This window comes from Lepidochelys kempii, chromosome 14, assembly GCF_965140265.1.
Source record: "Lepidochelys kempii isolate rLepKem1 chromosome 14, rLepKem1.hap2, whole genome shotgun sequence".
NCBI lineage: Eukaryota > Metazoa > Chordata > Testudines > Cheloniidae > Lepidochelys > Lepidochelys kempii.
In genome coordinates this window covers 38,721,584-38,739,121 of record NC_133269.1, presented here as the reverse complement: position 1 = coordinate 38,739,121, position 17,538 = coordinate 38,721,584, and the positions used below count along the sequence as shown (strand labels likewise).

The window sequence follows — 17,538 nt, the reverse complement described above, 5'->3', positions numbered from 1 at the left end:
GATGCGTGAGGGGAAGGGTGACAGCACAACCCCAAGTCACATGCCAGGGGTGGTTCAGGATTTAGCCCAAGCTTGTGGAATAGAGGATGTTGGCTGGTTCCCCCTCTCTGGTTAGCCCTGCTCAGGTCGTCTTTCAGCAGCAGGATGATGAGAGCCCAATGGTGCCATGCTGGGCCCCAGGAGACAGTGGGTGGGAGACATACCCCAGGGTACAGTCTGTTGAACTGCTTAGTTCTCCATCCCAGGGCATCTTTCACACTGCTTCCCCCTTCCAACAACAAACCCCTCCAGGCTCTTCTCCCACACAGCCACCAGCCTTCAAAGTCACTCCCAGCTATACAGGACTGAGTGCCACTAGCCAGCCACTCATGAAGTAAACTACAGAGCAACATAAACCAATTTCACTAGTCCCAGCCTTGCACCCCAGAAATGTGAGTCTTGTACTGCCCAGTCTGTGCATTGTGCTGTCCAAGCTCTTTAATTCCTTTGTCCTCCCCACAAAGGATGCTGGTCAGGCAACAGCCTTGTTATCTGAAGTGAAATTCCCCAAACACTTTGATGAAAACACACTGGTTTGGATAAAACAATAAAACAAGTTTACTAACGAGAGAAAGGTAGATTTTAGAAGGAGAGGTAAAAATGGAAGCCACTCTCCCTTGTTTTTATACCACTCTCGTCTTCAAGGTTAACCCCCAGCTGGCGGGCAGGCGACAATCTGTCTGTGGCACACGTGAGCTTCCAACCATTTTTCAGGTGAAAAAACTGCAGTACCCACCTACTGAAGTGAAGAAACAGATTGACAGAGCCAGAAGAGTACCCAGAAGTCTCCTACTACAGGACAGGCCCAACAAAGAAAGTAACAGAACACCACAAGCCGTCATCTTCAGCCCCCAACTAAAACCTCTCCAGAGCATCATCAAGGATCTACAACCTACCCTGAAGGACGATCCCTCACTCTCACAGATCTTGGGAGACAGGCCAGTCCTTGCTAACAGACAACCCCCCAACTTGAAGCAAATACTCACCAGCAACCACACACCACACAACAAAAACACTAACTCAGGAATCTATCCTTGCAACAAAGCCCATTGCCAACTCTGTCCACATATCTATTCAAGGGACACCATCACAGCACCTAATGATGTCAGACACACCGCCAGGGGCTTGTTTACCTGCATATCTACCAATATGATATATGCCATCATGTGCCAGCAATGCCCCTCTACCATGTACATTGGCCAAACCGGACAGTCTCTATGCAAAAGAATAAATAGACACAAATCAGATGTCAAGAATTATAACATTCAAAAACCAGTCGGAGAACACTTCAATCTCCCTGGACACTCAATCACAGACCTAAAAGTCACAATTTTTCCACAGGTTTCAGAGTAACAGCCGTGTTAGTCTGTATTCGCAAAAAGAAAAGGAGTCCTTGTGGCACCTTAGAGACTAACCAATTTATTTGAGCATACAGCTCACAGCTGTAGCTCACGAAAGCTTATGCTCAAATAAATTGGTTAGTCTCTAAGGTGCCACAAGCACTCCTTTTCTTTTTGCAAATTTTTCCACAAAAAACTACAAAAACAGACTCCAATGAGAAACTGCAGAACTGGAATTAATTTGCAAACTGGACACCATTAAATTAGGCTTGAATTAAGACTGGGAGTGGACGAGTCATTAGGCAAACTAAAAACTATTTCGCCATGCTAATTTTTCCCCTATTGTTACTCACACCTTCTTGTCAACTGTTGGAAATGGGCCATCCTGATTAGCACTGCAAAAGCTTTTTTTCTCCTGCTGATAATAGCCCACCTTAATCAATTAGTCTCCTTAGCGTTGGTATGGCAACACCCATTTTTTTCATGTTCTCTGTATATCTAATCTATCTATCTATCTTCCTACTGTATTTTCCACTGCATGCATCCAATGAAGTGGGTTTTAGCCCATGAAAGCTTATGCCCAAATAAATTTGTTACTCTCTGAGGTGCCACAAGGACTCCTCGTTCTTTTTTGCTGATACAGACTAACACGGCTACCATTCTGAAACCAGTACATTTCTTATTCACAACTCAACTGCTGGTGAATGGCCGGCTAAGCAATCAATGGACACTTAGCACCTGGCTCTGAGGAGCTAGTCTTTCACATTTACAGAGCACCTGGCTCTGAGGGCGTTTTTCAGCTTTACAGCATGTTTCAGTAACAAACATGTAGCAAAATCTCATAACTCCATACCCAATGTTAATACATACATTTTAATTGAACAATAATGTTCAGCAGACAATGACTTTTCATATGATACCTCACAAGGCATACTTTGTAGAAGTTTTATCTTCATTTTATAAAAGTGGTGACCATAATAGTGTACAGCAGCGGTTCTCAAATTCATTTAATCGGGCCCCCTTCTTTGTGTCTGTCGCAATTTAAACCCCCAACCCCACAAGTACATATATACCTTTTCCTATATTTTCCACTCCATGCATCTGATGAAGTGAGTTCTAGCGCAGGAAAGCTTATGCCCAAATCAATTTGTTAGTCTCCAAGGTGCCACAAGGACTCCTCGTTGTTTGAGCTTTTCGCTGACACCCTTGAAGGCATGTTGGTGCAAATATTATTACCTAGTGTGCAGGGCATGAATTCAGGGGTTCTTGTTATACTAATAAAATAAAAACCAGCAGGATCTTATTAAAGGGGAAAAGGCAAAATACCACATTTATTGTGAATACAGAAAGAATCATAGTAAGCAGTTAGTTATAGCTATAACATTCCATTCGGTCTCATATTTATTCACACATTCATTCATACAAACACACACACAGGTTCTGCAAGGTTGTTATCATGGTTAAAAGCCTTAGAGTTGCTCATGCCAAGCCACTGGCCAGGTGGCCTGGACATGAGGAGGGAGCAGGGCCTTGTCAGATGCTCATCTGATGCTCCTGGAAGTTGGTTTGCAGAATCAGACCCCCAAAATTCTCACTTTCTAGAGTCCATTTTTATAGGAATTTCTTCCTATGCCAGTCTATGGGAATTGCTTCATCATGCTGTTGCTGAATCAATCAGCAGATGTCACATTTCCTGACGGCTCCATACTGCCAGATGTTATCTTGTTCTTTGGTTCTCCCATTCTTGAGGCTGTTGGGTGAATTCCAGTCTGCCCTCCGGGGGTCCTCTGGTTATTTCCACTTGACGCCTTCTTCAGCCAATGGACACTGCATTCTTAGGCTGGCACCTCCCTGATCATTCAGTTATTATCCACACCAAGCATCCATCCACATACATCCTCTATCTCTATTTTAATCACAATTGTTAATACAATAAAAGGGCGGGGAGTCTCTGGGTGCTGTTTCTGTTGTTACAGAGTATTGCTTTGAGTCTCTCTCTGTGTGAATTGCTTTGAGAACAGACTGTCTTAGAATGTACTAACGCAATTAGCAGCTTGCAAGTTTCACACGTAGAGGGAGAGATACAGTACCAAAAACCAAGAGACCTCTTAATTAGTAATACCCTGGATTTTAAACTATGGGGAATCAAACTCATTTGTGATTTTAATACAGAACTTCTTTAATATGATCCAACCTGCTGCGGGTGTGATTAGAGAGTTATAGACCTTTTCACTTTCAGGGTGATGACAGGAGAAAATACTGATGAGCTCAAGTGAGAATCAACCAAGAGCAAACAGGCCACAGCTTGTTACCAGCACACAAGCTGCACCTGGTCATCACCCAGGGTGTGACCATAATTCTGCTTCTCCCTGGGGAGGGGAGTTAGGAACTTAGATGTTCAGCAGGACACAACAACAATGGGGAATAGGCCGGCATGTCCCTCTGATGAGAGCTGGGGTTTTACTCTGACATGTCACTGGCTAGCCTGTGCTCTGTCTCTTGTGCTGGCTGTAGCCACATAAATCAGGAATTCCTCAGCTGCGTGCCATAGAGTGCTGACTCTTTAGCTTGGTTCCCGTGTGGATTGAAATGTATTCAAAGCTGGGTAAAGACATATGAAATATTTTGCATTTCTCCTGCCCATCAGCATTAACTGAGGTGGCCATGGAGGTGTTAAAGGGCGAAGCCTGCTCCAAGAGACGGTCTCTGAGGATTTGTCTGCACTAGGATGTTGATTCTCTTTCTCTTATTGTAAACTCATACTGTAGATCAGGGACAATTTTTTTTTTTTTTTTGGTCAGGGTCCTAATTTCTTGGTCAGGGTATATTCAAGGTCCACATTCCTGAGAAAACAATACAACAATAATAACAATAATGATAATAAAAGATTTTGCAGTCTGTTCAAAAGTGTCTGGAGATCCAGATTTGTCCCCTGGCCCGCCTATTGACCAACCCTGGTGTAGACAATGCAAATGGTAGTTTCACCTCAGTGTAACTGGTAGAGAGGAACACTATGGGGTGGGGTGCATCTCGATCAGGTACAACAAGGTGAAGCTGTGACTTACCTTGTCTCCAGCAGGCTTGTACAAGATCTGTTTCTCATGTTTGGGGACCCTTAGTTAAAAAAACCCTCTTTTCTCTCAGCATGCACATGGCCTAAAAGGTGGGATCTAAAGGGAAAAAGCTGGAGACACAGGACTGTGTGACTTTATTTTGGGGGCGATCCCAGTTCAAAGGGCAAGGATGCAGCATCTGGCTGCCAGAGAGCACAAACCTGGAGAAGCTAAATCACAGAGAATAGCTATTTCCAGCTACAACAATGGAGCTAATCACTTAATCACACTGTGATTCCAGGGCAGAAACAATGGCCAGAATCTCACTGGCTGTCACCTAGCAAAGCTGTGTTGACTTTGTTGGATCTAGGCTGATTTACACCAGCTGGGAACATGGCCCCATGCTTTATGTATTTCTCTTACATGTGGGAAGTTGAAAACCTACTTTAAGCACCCAGCTTTAATCATGGAGACGCTCCCAGTACCTACAGAATCGTGACTTTGTCTGTTTTGTGTATTTAGACAAGAAGCTCTGTCCCTTAGGCGCCGTCTCTCATGCTCTGTATATAGACTACCATGCTGAGCACAACAGAGCTTCGGTCTTGGGTGCAGCTTCTAGCTGCTACCGTATTAAAAATAATCTTGGTATCCATAGGAACACTTACTTTGCAGTCAGAGAAGAAGGAAACTGGGGAAAGTTGTGGTGTGAGGAACAGACCGAATATCAGTAGAGAGAAACCCCCAAGCCAAGCAAACTAAATTCCCAATCCTGCAAAATCTTACACGTTTCATTGTACTACTGCACTGCTAATGGCCCCATTGCTTTCAAGAAGAAAAGGAGTACTTGGGGCACCTTAGAGACGAACCAATTTATTTCCATGTGTCTGAGATAGAACGGGGCAGATGGTAGGGCTGCTCCAGGCACTGCTACTGCTCCGGACCAGGAGCAAGGCAGAGTGAAGATTCCATCATCTTCCTCTGCATCCCCCACTCCTGAGTCAGGGCTTCCTGCCGGAGATCGGCAGGACAGGATCGGAGGCATTAGAAGGGCCACAAAAGATATGGGGCATGCCTCGACTTTTTGAGGGGGAGAAAAGCTTCCTCATCCGTGAGTCTTCAATGTTCCTCCTGTGCTTGTCCCTCTCACAACTGGTGGCCAGGGACCATTTAGGGGAAACTAGTGACTTTCACAAGGGTGCTAAATGTCCTGCATGGAGCTGTACAAACTTTAGCAGCTATGGGAACAGGTTACTGCCATGGCCTGGGCGGGCAAGAGATAGGAAGTGGCACCTGCAGGCCTTGCTCCATAATTGCGTAAAGATCTTTGCATTATTGTGGGAACTCCTGCAGCAGGAGCCCAAATCCACTTCCTTTCCATAAATATGCACGGGTGGGCAGTGCCGTGCTAGTCACACTACACTGGGAGTAGGCAGGAGGAGATCAAAAAACAGGTGGGCTTCAAAAGAAATTGTGATTTCGTCTTATGGAAGAATGGCATGATTTTTCAGCCAATATCACGATTTTGGGGGGTCTGACTCATGATATTTGAAGTGTTGGAGTGACAATACCACTCTCTATGTGTGAGTATTGTTCCTGCTAACACACTTAAAGGCCCATGGTCTGGTTTTCCTCTCACAACAACTTCACACTGGTGTAGACAGTTCAAAGGGTTCCAGTGGGATTACTTCTGGTTTACACCAGGGTGAGGGAGAAGATAATGACCCCAGAAACCCAGTCAAACTCTTCCTCATTTGTACTGGGGTCAGGGAGAGAGGCACCAGATTGCAGACAGTTTTATCTCTATGGGAAGTTAGACAGAGTCTGCAACAAGGCAGGCATGAGGCTGGCTGGGTGACCTCACTGAGCATTCCCATCCCAGACCACATCTGCATTGCTTTCACTTTTAACTTCCACTCTGAATCTGGTGGGTATTTAATGCAAAACGAAGGAGACTGGCAGTGGGAGAAACTAAATGCTACTTTATTATTCCAAAGGACGAACAAAGACAGACTCCATTCCCCACCCCCAGCCCAGCTCAGGGGGGTACTTTTCGGTTCCATCCCAGCACAGTGCCACGCCCAACTCTCACAAGAACCAAAAACAGAGCCACACCTATAAATGATAGAAAAGTGGTGAGAAGCCACGAGAGACACTGGGACCCCATCACAAAAGGAAACACTCTGAGAGCAGGAAATCCAAAGATCTCAGAAAGGAGGGATGAGTGTGGGGTGAGTGGGGCAGAGACAGTTTCTCTCGTCCCCACACAGGACACCGCGGCAGATGGGGAGGTGGTGACTAGCAGGGCTCTAGGGCTCCTCATTTCCCTCTGGCCTCAATGCTAGGGGTTGGCCTGGTTTCAAGGCTGCCCAGGTCTGTTGACATCCCTGGCTCCCTTCTTGCCTGTGCAGAACCTCAGCACCTCAGCAATAGGGGGACGCTGCCCCCTCCCCCAATCATTTTTGCGGTTTCGTTCATGGTCCTTTAGATTGCAGGGGAAGCTTCACACAACACTCATAGGTCAGGTCTAGTGTCTCTCTGGCTCTGGTGCAGCGAGTTCACAGTTCTCAGTCTTAGCCGTCTGGCTCTGAAGAGCAAACCCAGCCATTTCCCAGCTCTGTTCTCACCTCCCACCCTCTTCTCCTCCTGATGCTGTGGCTTGATCTGCACTCGCAACCTACGTCAGTTGTGAAACTCCACACCCCCAAGCGACGCAGCTGGACCAACCTAACTTCTGGTGTAGACAGCACTATGGCAACAGGAGGACTTCTCCCATCGACGTAGCTGCCCCCTCTTGGGGAGGTGGGTGACCTACACCGATGGGAGAACCCCTCTCCTTGGTCCACGTAGCATCCCCCTCGAAGAGCAAAAGCTGCATCAGTGCAGTTCCGCCGCAGCAGCCTCTGAAGGGTGGCTGGGCCCTAAGTCACGTCACTGCAGGGGTCAGGCAGCGATTTCATTCCCCGTTTCCATCTCTGCCTCTCGGACGTGACGCGAGATGGCACCCTCAGTGTATGTGCTGAGACACACAGACCTTTGCCATTGTTCAAATAAAACAAAGTTCACATCACAAAGGGTAGAATACGGTTAAAATAAAATAAAAAAGGACTATTCTGGCAAATGATTATTTGTCTCATTAAGTCCTCAATAAATCTGAGCTACATCCAAACTAAACTAATATCAAAGTCTGTGACCAAAAGCCTTCTGGAATAGAGAAAAACCCACACTCCAGGGTGGGCTATAAAACACTTTTACATTCATAAAGTGAAATCTCAGAGAATCTGAAGACTCAAAATCAGGAAAATAAATATAGCCATTTTCTTCTGAAATGGCTAAACCAACTTCACTTCTTGCCTAATAATTTGGTTGTATTAGCTACAAAAGTTTTAGCATCATCATAATAAAAGAAAGAAAAGAAAACAAAGGCAAAAAAGCTTCCCATCTACAAATGGTCTGGACTAGCTCAGAAAAGTCTGGAAGCAATTTCACCAATAGATGGAAACAGATCAGAAAGGTCAAACTGTGCTTTGAGGTTCTTTGGGATTCCTCCTTTCCCCTCCCTCGGAGGTCTGTGACACTTTCTTCTCCAGCCCTCCGAAGTCTCACGGAGGATCATAGAAATCAAAACTGATTTTTAAGCATCTAGAGCCAGGGACGCGGTGGTAAATGATACCTTAGGAGGCAGAGGGGTAGAACGGGGACAGGATAAAACTCTCCATTGCTGGAACAGAAGCTGCTGTGTCGAGAGTGGAACATGACAGTGATGGGGGAAGGAGAGAAACCCTTGGACTCACCCTATTGCCCTGGAATAGCACAGAAGCTAAAACACGATATTTTGCTATCCCTGCCCCCACTTTTTTAGCATCTGTTTAGTTCTGCTCCCTAAGGGAGAAAAATATACAAACACTCAATGCTTTTCAGCACGGCCTGGAGTAATGTGAGACTGGCTGGGAATGGGACAATCCGGCCCCAAAGTGGGAACTCAGGGACTAACAATCACTCTGCTCATGGCGAGGATCAGAATAGATAATATACTCAGGGTCAGTGTGACTAGAAAGAGTGTTGGAGAGTCAGGGGAGACGTGCTAGGTAATTCCAACAATTTTCCTACCATAGACAGACGTTCAGAGGCTGATGCTGCGAAGGCAGAGGTGGGAACTCCAGGCCTCCCACAAAGGGCCCTGTGGAAATCAGCCCCTCCCAGTGGTGCTGTCTGAATGCAGCGGGGGCAGGGAGAAGGGGCAGAGGGGGTGAGTGAGGAGAGGAAGCACCTCGCTACCCCTGTGCTCTCCCTCGCCTCTTATCCCATGATCCCCAAACACTCGATAGCCCCAGCACCCAGCTCCCCCTGCTTCCCAGCTCCCCCAGCCCCAACCATTCAATCCTCAGTGTCCTCCCCAGAACCCGTCAGCCTGGTCCCTCAATATTTGATCCCCCAGAGCCCAGTGCCCTGGGGGATTCAGGGAGGGGAGGAATAACCAGCCCCAGGGACACTACCCCTGCAGGAGACAGTTCCAGGTAAGTGGGGGAGCCCAGCCCAAGGGGTGGTGGAAGATGGGGTGTGGGGAAGGGTGTGTAGAGTGAAGGTGGGGTCTGGCCCAAGTGTCCTTCTCCTCATCTCCATGGCAGGGGGATCCCGGCTGGGAGGGGAAGGGAGAGGTGGGAACTTCAGCCAGGCAGACGGAGCAGCTGGAGGAGTTTCTCTCTTTCCTTTCCCCCATGGCCCATCAGCTCAGCAGCCAGGGCTGTAGCAGGGAGAAGGGGCTGATCGGGGCTTCTCCCTCTCTTCCTGGGGTTTGCTTAGACCAAGCAGAGCCAGAGGGTCACTGACTAGCTGATGATCAGCTGCTGCTGGATCCCCACTCCAGTGATGGGCAGCTGGGTCCTTGGGAGCCAAATGCCCCTGATGTGTCTGGGAATGAGGAAATTGATTACTATGGCTTAGTCAGAGCCCTGAGAAAATTTCCGTGCTGTGTGCAGGAGTCTCTCATGTCCAACATTGTCTTAGCTCCACTTGGAGCATTTTCCACACTGAGAACATCTCAGAGGTTTCTTCCCTATGTAGATTTGCGGGTGCCTGATACTCCGGCAGCACCAAATGAACCATCCCTCACATTCAAGCTCTCTCTTTTGTGTGGATCACTAATGTGTGAGCTCAGATTGAATCTCACACCTTTGTGGATTCTCCCATGTTTAATGAGGTTTGATCTCTGTGTGAAACTTTTTCCACAGTCTAAGCACTTATGGGGTCTTTCTCCCGTGTGGGTTACCTGATGTGTTATCAGGCATGATCTTTGTGTGAAACTTTTCCCACAGTCCAAGCACTTATGGGGTCTCTCTCCTGTGTGGATTCTCTGATGTAAAACAAGGGCTGATCTGTTTGTGAAACTTTTCCCACAGTCCAAGCACTTATGAGGTCTTTCTCCTGTGTGGATCCTCTGATGTGTTATAAGGGCAGACTTCCACCTGAAACATTTCCCACAGTTGAGGCATTTCTGAGGTTTGTCTCCAGTGTGAATTCTGTGATGTGCAACAAGATGAGAACTCCCAATGAAACTTTTCCCACACTCAAGGCATTTATAGGGTCTTTCTCCCGTGTGGGTTCTCTGATGTTGAGTGAGTTGTGAGCTGCACCTAAAGTTTTTCCCACAATCCAAGCACTTATGGGGTCTCTCTCCTGTGTGGATTCTCTGATGTGTGATAAGATCGGACTTCCAACTGAAGGAGTTCCCACACTCGAGGCATTTATAGGGTCTGTCTCCTCGGTGTATTCTCTGATGCCTTGTAAGGGATGATCTCTGTATGAAATTTTTCCCACAGTCCAAGCACTTATGGGATCTCTCTCCTGTGTGGATTCTCTGATGTGTTATAAGGCCTGACTTCCAAAGGAAACTTTTCCCACACTCCAAGCATGTATAGCGTCCCTCTCCTGTGTGGACTGTCTGATGTGTAACAAGTGCTGATCTCTGTGTGAAACTTTTCTCACAGTCCAAGCACTTATGGGGTCTCTCTCCTGTGTGGATTCTCTGATGTATTATAAGGGCTGACTTCCAACGGAAACCATTCCCGCAGTAGAGGCATTTATAGGGTCTCTCTCCTCTGTGGATTCTCCGATGGTTAGTAAGGTTTGTGCTGTTACTGAAGCTTTTCCCACACACCAAGCATTTATATGCTCTCTCTCCTGTGTGGACTGTCTGATGTCTAATAAGGTGTGATTTCTGCATGAAACTTTTCCCACAGTCCAAGCACTTGTGGGGCCTCTCTCCGGTGTGGACTGCCTGATGTGTAACAAGGCCTGATCTCCATGTGAAACTTTTTCCACAGTCCAAGCACTTATGGGGTCTCTCTCCGGTGTGGATTGCCTGATGTGTAGTAAGGCCTGATCTCCGTGTGAAATCTTTCCCACAGTCCAAGCACGTATGGGGTTTCCCTCCTGTGTGGATTCTCTGATGCATAATTACTGCTGACTCCCCACTGAAATGTTTCCTGCACTCGAGGCATTGATAGGGATTCTCAACCGTGTGGCTTCTCCCATGGTTATTAAGATCTGAGCAGTTATTGAAGCTTTCCCCACAGTCCAAGCATTGAAGGGGTTTCTGTCCAGTATGGATTGTCTGATGTATCACAAGGTGTAATCTCAGAATGAATCCTTTTCCACACTGGAGACAGTGGTAGGGTTTCTCTTCCTTGGGATTTGTCTGCTGGGCTGTGGGATCCTTGTCTCCTCCCCCACATTTAATAGATTCATCCACTTTCTTCTTTGAGTGGTATCCCAACAGCCTCTCTGACCTGTGCCAATTTCCCCAGGCTTCTCCCTGTTCCCAGCACTGGGAAAAATTCCCTTCAGCTCTTCCCACAAAGGTCCCCTGTGGTTCCACTTTCCCAGGGACTTCCTCATGATGATTCCCTTCCTCCTTCTCACTCATTGTCACATCACCTGCTGGGAGAGAGAGACAATCCAGACAGGAGTCATTGTGCTGGGGAGAAAGAGGAATGGCACCGAGGGAAAACCCAACACACTCAAGTTGCAAAGAATCAGCAACTGGATTCTGTCTCTACTTCCCACCCAAACACTCACGCAGAAGGAAAGTTGGGAAGGAAACTCCTGCAGCTAACAGGATGGGTGGAAAGACATGAGCAATATCTACTGACTACAGCCCTACTCTGGCTGAGATGAGGAGCAACTGAGGGCTCTTACTCACACCACATTTCTGGGATTCAAAACTTTTTCCTTAATTTGCCCGATGGTTTGTCAGTCCTCACCTGTGCGGGTGCCTCTCTGGATCTCTCTTTCATCACAGGCCTGGAGATCTGGGACCCAAGGCCCTTCCCCTCGTTCCAGCCGGGCAATCAGGTCAGGTTTGGGAAAGGGAAATCCTGCGCAGGGGGTGAAATCAGACCAGATCAGGTTGCATGGAGGATTGGGAGTGTCACAAAGGACAATCCGTGAATGGAACCTGTCCCCCTGCTGTGCTGGGAGAATAAGGAATCCAAAGGGATGGGAACATGGTCACTGAGCCCCCCAGGGAGAGGCAGATGTCTGGGGAGGTGGAGACAATTTTTACACCCTCGCTAGGAGTTTGCAGGATCTGTGCACTCTGGGGCCCTTGCTGATGCACACCCAGCTCTGGAGTTACCCCTGCAGAGCCCAGAGCCCTCCCCAGGGCTAGAGCTAGTCCCAAGGAGGGAGGTGAACAGGGATTCTGTGTTCAAATGAGAAACAATACACACAGGACAATACACGGCATCTTGGCCTTGAAAGCTGGAATGGTGGGGAGGGTTTAGCATGTCCGTTTTGACACTCTGGTCCCATTGAAGGGGGTTTGGAGATGCAGGTCTCTCTCACACGGCAGCTATGGACTATGGAACCCATTCCCCTCTCATCTAACTGACCAGGGAAGAACCTGAACAGAGTCAGAAATGCAGGCCAGAAACTTTCTAATAACCGAGGGGACAGGGATCCCTTACCCAGCGAGGTCACCGTCTCGTAGTTCTCCTGCATGACGTCCCTGTAGAGGGCTCTCTGAGCGGGGTCCAGCAGAGCCCCCTGCCCCTGGGTGAAATACACAGCCACCTCCTCGAAGGTCACCGGCATCTGGAACAACAAGAGTCCCCCAATCAGCACCTGCTGCCCCAGCCACAACCCCACTGGTCATACGGGAAAGGAAGAAGAAAAAATAAACATCTTGGAAGCTCTGGGAGGCTCAGAAAAGCAGAATCCCACCTACCCCCTGTTCAGAGCAGCCAGGAAGGTTCAGAGGGTGGGGAGGTGAGAGCTCCTTGTCCCCCGCAGCACACGGAGCGGGGCAGCGTCTTCTCATTTCCCACACACCTGCCAGCCACAGGCAGATACGGGAAGCAGAGCTCTGAGCCGGGGCCAGGGACAGGAATCCCGACAGCTTCCCTTCGTATTCCACAGCAGCCCCTCGCTCGTGGGTTCAGGCTCCAGCACCGGGAGTCTGGAAAATGTTCCCAGGCCTGCCAAGGGGGGTGTTTCCTGGTTCAGAAATGTGGGAATGTTTCCCCCCTCCCAATAGGCCAACTCAGAAAATCAGCAGGTTTATCACATCCTGTCTCCTCCCGCCCAGTAGCTCCCTGAAAAGCCCTACCTGAGCTGGCTCCATCACAGCCATTTCCCTGCCCTGTCTCCTGGGTCAATCTGGAGCGAAATGTGGATGTGATTCCTCAGCCTGTCAGGGCGAGAGGGTCAATTGGGGAGGGGGGGGGGGGTCAGAAGGGGCTTGAGTCCATTTCACACCCCGATTCCCCCCAGGCTCGTTCCCTGCAGACAGATCCTCTGGACTCTGCCATGCTGGGAAGAAACCCAGTTAGTTTATTACCACCCAGGCCAGGCCCCTCCCAGCAGAACTAAGCCCCCCAGAGCAGTTTTAAACTCTCCCCATAACAGCATCTCTGTGTCAAACTCTAGAAAAAGAGCAGAATCAAAGGAGCGACTTCGAGGGATTGCCCTACAGCGTAGTGCAGTCATCACCAAGCGGTGGACCCTGGAGCCTCTGAGAGTCAATCGCGATCACCGGCCGCTAACTGTCCGGCGGTGCAGCGGGGCTAAGCCCTGGGCCCATGCCACTCCCGGAAGCAGCCGGCATGTCCCTATGGCAGTGCAGCCCCTGGGGGGAGGGGGCAGGGGGGTCTTAGCTCCCTGCTCCTGTCTGCAGGCACTGCCCATGCAGCTCCCGTTGGCCGGGAATGGGGAACTGCAGCCAATGGATGCTGTGGGGGCGGTGCCTGCAGAGGGGGGCAGAGAGCGGAGCTATGTGCCCCCCCCCCGCCACACACAAGGGCCACAGGGATGTGCCGGCAGCTTCCAGGAGCAGCATGGGGCCAGGGTAGGCAGGGAGCCTGCCTTAGCCCTTCTGCACCGCCGCCCGAGTTAAGCGTCACCCGGTTGGACCCTGTACCCCGCACCCCCTCCCACACCCCAGCCCCAGCCCAGAGGCCCCTCCCATAGCCAGCACCCCAAACCCCCTGCCCCAGCCCTGAGCCCCCTCCCAGAGCCTGTACCCCCCCACCCCCTCCTGTACACCAACTCTCTGCCCCATCCCAGAGCCACCTCCTGCACCCAAACTCCAAACCCCCCCTCCCAGAGCATGCACCCCTCACATCCTTCTGCACCCTAACCCCCTGCCCCAGGCTCAGCCAAGAGCCCCCTCCCATACCCCAAACCCCTCAGCCCCAGCCCAGAGCCTGCACCCCCTCCAGCACCCCAACCCCCACCTCAGCCCGGTGAAAGTGAGTGAGGGTGTGGGATAGTATGTGATGGAGGGAGGGGGGATGGAGTGGGGCGGGGCCTCAGGGAAGGGGTAGGATAGATCCCAGGTTGCACTTCAATTCAAAAGTTGATCTTGTGCATAAAAAAAGGTTTACCACTGATGTAGTGTAACCCTCTCTAGCCCCCCCCCCCAAGTAAGGCTGTATTCAGCAGAGTTAGGAACTGGATTTTCCTCTCTCAGCTCCTCCCCTTGTTCCCAGGAGAGTCAGTCTGCCCAGGGGAATGCAGGGAATGGACCCGGGCAGGTCTAGGAGCTGGGAATCTCCCTCCCTACTTCCTGCTCCTGCTGCTCCTTCCAGTCTCTCCTTTCTCCCTCTTTATCATCTTCCCTCTCCCTGGGAGAGCTGGTGACTGCCTCATTGATGTGGGCCTTTGCTCTCATTAGGCAAATCAGCCACGGCCACTGCTAACAAAGGTTTGAATCTGTCTGTGTCTGTGAGGGCAGCAGCTCTGGGACTTGCAGACACACAGGGAGCCCCCTCTCCATGTAGGCCAAACTCCCCAGCAGGTCCAGAAAAGGGGCCCTTTGTGCAGAGTCACTTTCCTGCCTACCCCCAGCCCTTTCCCCCAGGTCTCCCCATCACCTGCAGGCTCCGGTTCAGGAGCTGGTGTCAGCAGAGCCCCAGAGGCTGGTTCCAGTCGCCGGAGAAATTCCCCACCTTGGCTGGGCACAGAGGGGCTTTAACAGAGGTCTCTCCTCTGCTGGGTAAGAAGCAGCTTCTCATTTTGGGTTCCCAGGTTTAAATGCAGGAGGCAGCTTCTGATCCGGGGAGCTGCACTCCAGGGCTATAATAACATGAGCAGGGAAGAGAGAGACAGACAGACAGACACACACACACACACACACACCTGCCTCCTCCTCTCCCTTAGCCATATCCGGAGCCCTCTGGTGGCAACACCCGATGAATGAGCTGCCTTGGACTCCCCCTGCAGCCCCCAGGGACAGGCAGGTGGAGGCTGATCTCATTGGCCCATCCGCACTCACCCCCTGCCAGAGCCAGTAGTGACTCTGGTCTGGCACCGGGCGTGGTTGAGATCTGAATCCTGCACAGAAATCGGCCCAGGGCCTTGGGCAGCCCAGCCAGCCCTGAACACTCAGGAAACAGACTCCCAAAGGTCATGAGTTTGTCTTTTATTAGAAATCAAATAAGAAGGTGGGAGCAGGGTGTGTGTATGCGGGAAGGGAGGGGGTGGCTTGTGGATATTTGCCTTGGAGCTTCTGAGCTGTGAGGGCAGAGGGGCCAGTTGTGGGACTCAGCGGGGGCTTCCCCCCCCCCAGGAGTTTCATAAAGGAGTTGTGTTTCTAGGTAGAGCTTGAAACTACACCACACTAGTCAGTGCGGAATGTGAGTTCTGCAGAGAGTCAGTATTTTGTTGACAGACAGAGGCAGGGTGATTAACATAAGACCATGCTGGCAATTGCCTGTAAAACCTTTTCAGAAGGTGGGGATGTGGGGGAGGGTGTTTTAAGAAAGCACGTGGAGGACTCCGAAGAAATACAGCCAAGCTCTCTGCGCCAAAGTTTACTCCTGGGGGCATTTTGCGCCAAAAAATTAAAAATTCTGCACACAATATTGTAAAATTCTGCAACAGTTATTTGTCAAAATAACACGACATAATCATGCCAGTTTCAATTGTTTTGGTAATTTATTTCAAAATACCTGTCAACAAGGATGTCTGTAACAATACAGACACACAGAAATCCCCTCAGGAGCAGAGAGTTAAAGAAACCCCTACGACACCCCAGTTCCTGTTCCTCTGCCCCCTTCCCATCCCCCCATCCCCCTCCAGGCCCAGCCAAGGGGCCAGACACTCACAGCTCCTCCCCCTCAGAACCCAGCCATGCTCCCCCCAGCCAGTACACCTGCACCCCCTTCCCCCCAGAGCCCAGCTACAGGGCCCCCCCTTGCCCAGATACCTGCACCCCCACACCCCAGAGATCCAGAGGGAAAAACAGCCGGATGCTCGGTCACAGGCTTGCACGGGGATTCCTGAGCACCACCCTCTCCTTCCCTTAGGACATGCTGGGAACTGCAGCTGCCAGGAACCCCCTAGCTCCCTCTCCCGCCACCCAGCAGTGACTTCTCTGTGTGAGCTGGGCTCTGTGGAAGGAAGGAAATTCTGCACGCACAACATTTAGTTTCCCAAAAATTCTGCCTTGCGTCAGCGGCCCAGAATTCCCCCCGGAGTAAAGGCTACATTCAGAAAAGGGGGTGATTTGGGGGCATAGGTGAAAAGAAGGGGCCAAAACCCAGGGAAGGGCTAGCGGTGGTATAGAGAGGTTCCCACTCGACCTGAGGTACTCATGTGGATTTTAACTGGAAACCATTTTGGTTTGTCATTTTTTGTTCTGAGATAGAGAAAAGGAAGGAATGAGAAAGTGTTGTAGGAGTACGAGGAGAGGCTGAAGGAACTGGGATTGTTTAGTTTGCAGAAGAGAAGCAGGAGGGTGGATTTGATAGCTGCTTTCAACTACCTGAAGGGGGGTTCTAAAGAGGATGGAGCTCGGCTGTTCTGAGTGGTGGCAGATGACAGAACAAGGAGTAATGGTCTCAAGTTGCAGTGGGGGAGGTTTAGGTTGGATATTAGGAAAAACATTTTCACTAGGAGGGTGGTGAAGCACTGGAATGGGTTACCTAGGGAGGTGGTGAAATCTCCTTCCTTAGAGGTTTTTAAGGTCAGGCTTGACAAAGCCCTGGCTGGGATGATTTAGTTAGGGATTGGTCCTGCTTTGAGGAGGGTGTTAGACTAGATGACCTCCTGAGGTCCCTTCCAACCCTGATATTCTATGATTCTATCAGGTGTGTTCATGCTCAGATTCTTAGGGTTGCAGCTGGACCCAGGCAAATTCCAGAACAAAGAACAGAAATTGCATCCTCTGAGTCTATAAAGTTGACAATTGTCATGATTTGTATTATTCAGTGGGCACCATCTGTGCGCTCAGCACAGTTCAGAATATGCCAGTAAATACAATCCCTGAGCCAGTGTGTATAAAATGTCAGGTTTCAGAGTGTAGCCCTGGATAAGATGACTCTGCTATTTAAGTAGGAAGTGCATAGTTATTCAGCACATGTTAAGATCTATGAGTGGAGGTGATGTTTTACTGGATTAAGGACTAGATTTGACCCTCCAACTTCCTTTCAAGAGGAAAAGCTGCCCAGAGCTCCTGGGCCTGTTTATTTTCCTTTCCTGCCTGCCGTGGCCTTGATACACCTCAGAAGTCTCATTTTTTCCCCCTCAGCTTTCAAATCTGGAATTTTCCTGGTGTTTGGTTTTAAATATTCTCCTGTGAGAACTGCAACTCAGTCATTATACTGTCG

The 17,538-nt window shown here is 49.7% G+C and overlaps 1 protein-coding gene across 1 annotated transcript in view; it reads right to left on the bottom strand.

Annotated features, from left to right (window-relative positions):
- The window catches only part of LOC140898084 (uncharacterized), a 40,819-nt gene extending 27,258 nt beyond the window's left edge, over positions 1-13,561 (bottom strand). Inside the window, 6 exon segments of the mRNA XM_073311542.1 lie at positions 9,602-11,368; positions 11,692-11,805; positions 12,397-12,523; positions 13,038-13,069; positions 13,072-13,159; positions 13,162-13,561. Of these exon segments, the coding sequence (XP_073167643.1) occupies positions 9,602-11,368; positions 11,692-11,805; positions 12,397-12,523; positions 13,038-13,069; positions 13,072-13,159; positions 13,162-13,239 (2,206 nt within the window). The 5' untranslated portion in view covers positions 13,240-13,561.
- Positions 13,562-17,538: the final 3,977 nt, after the last annotated feature.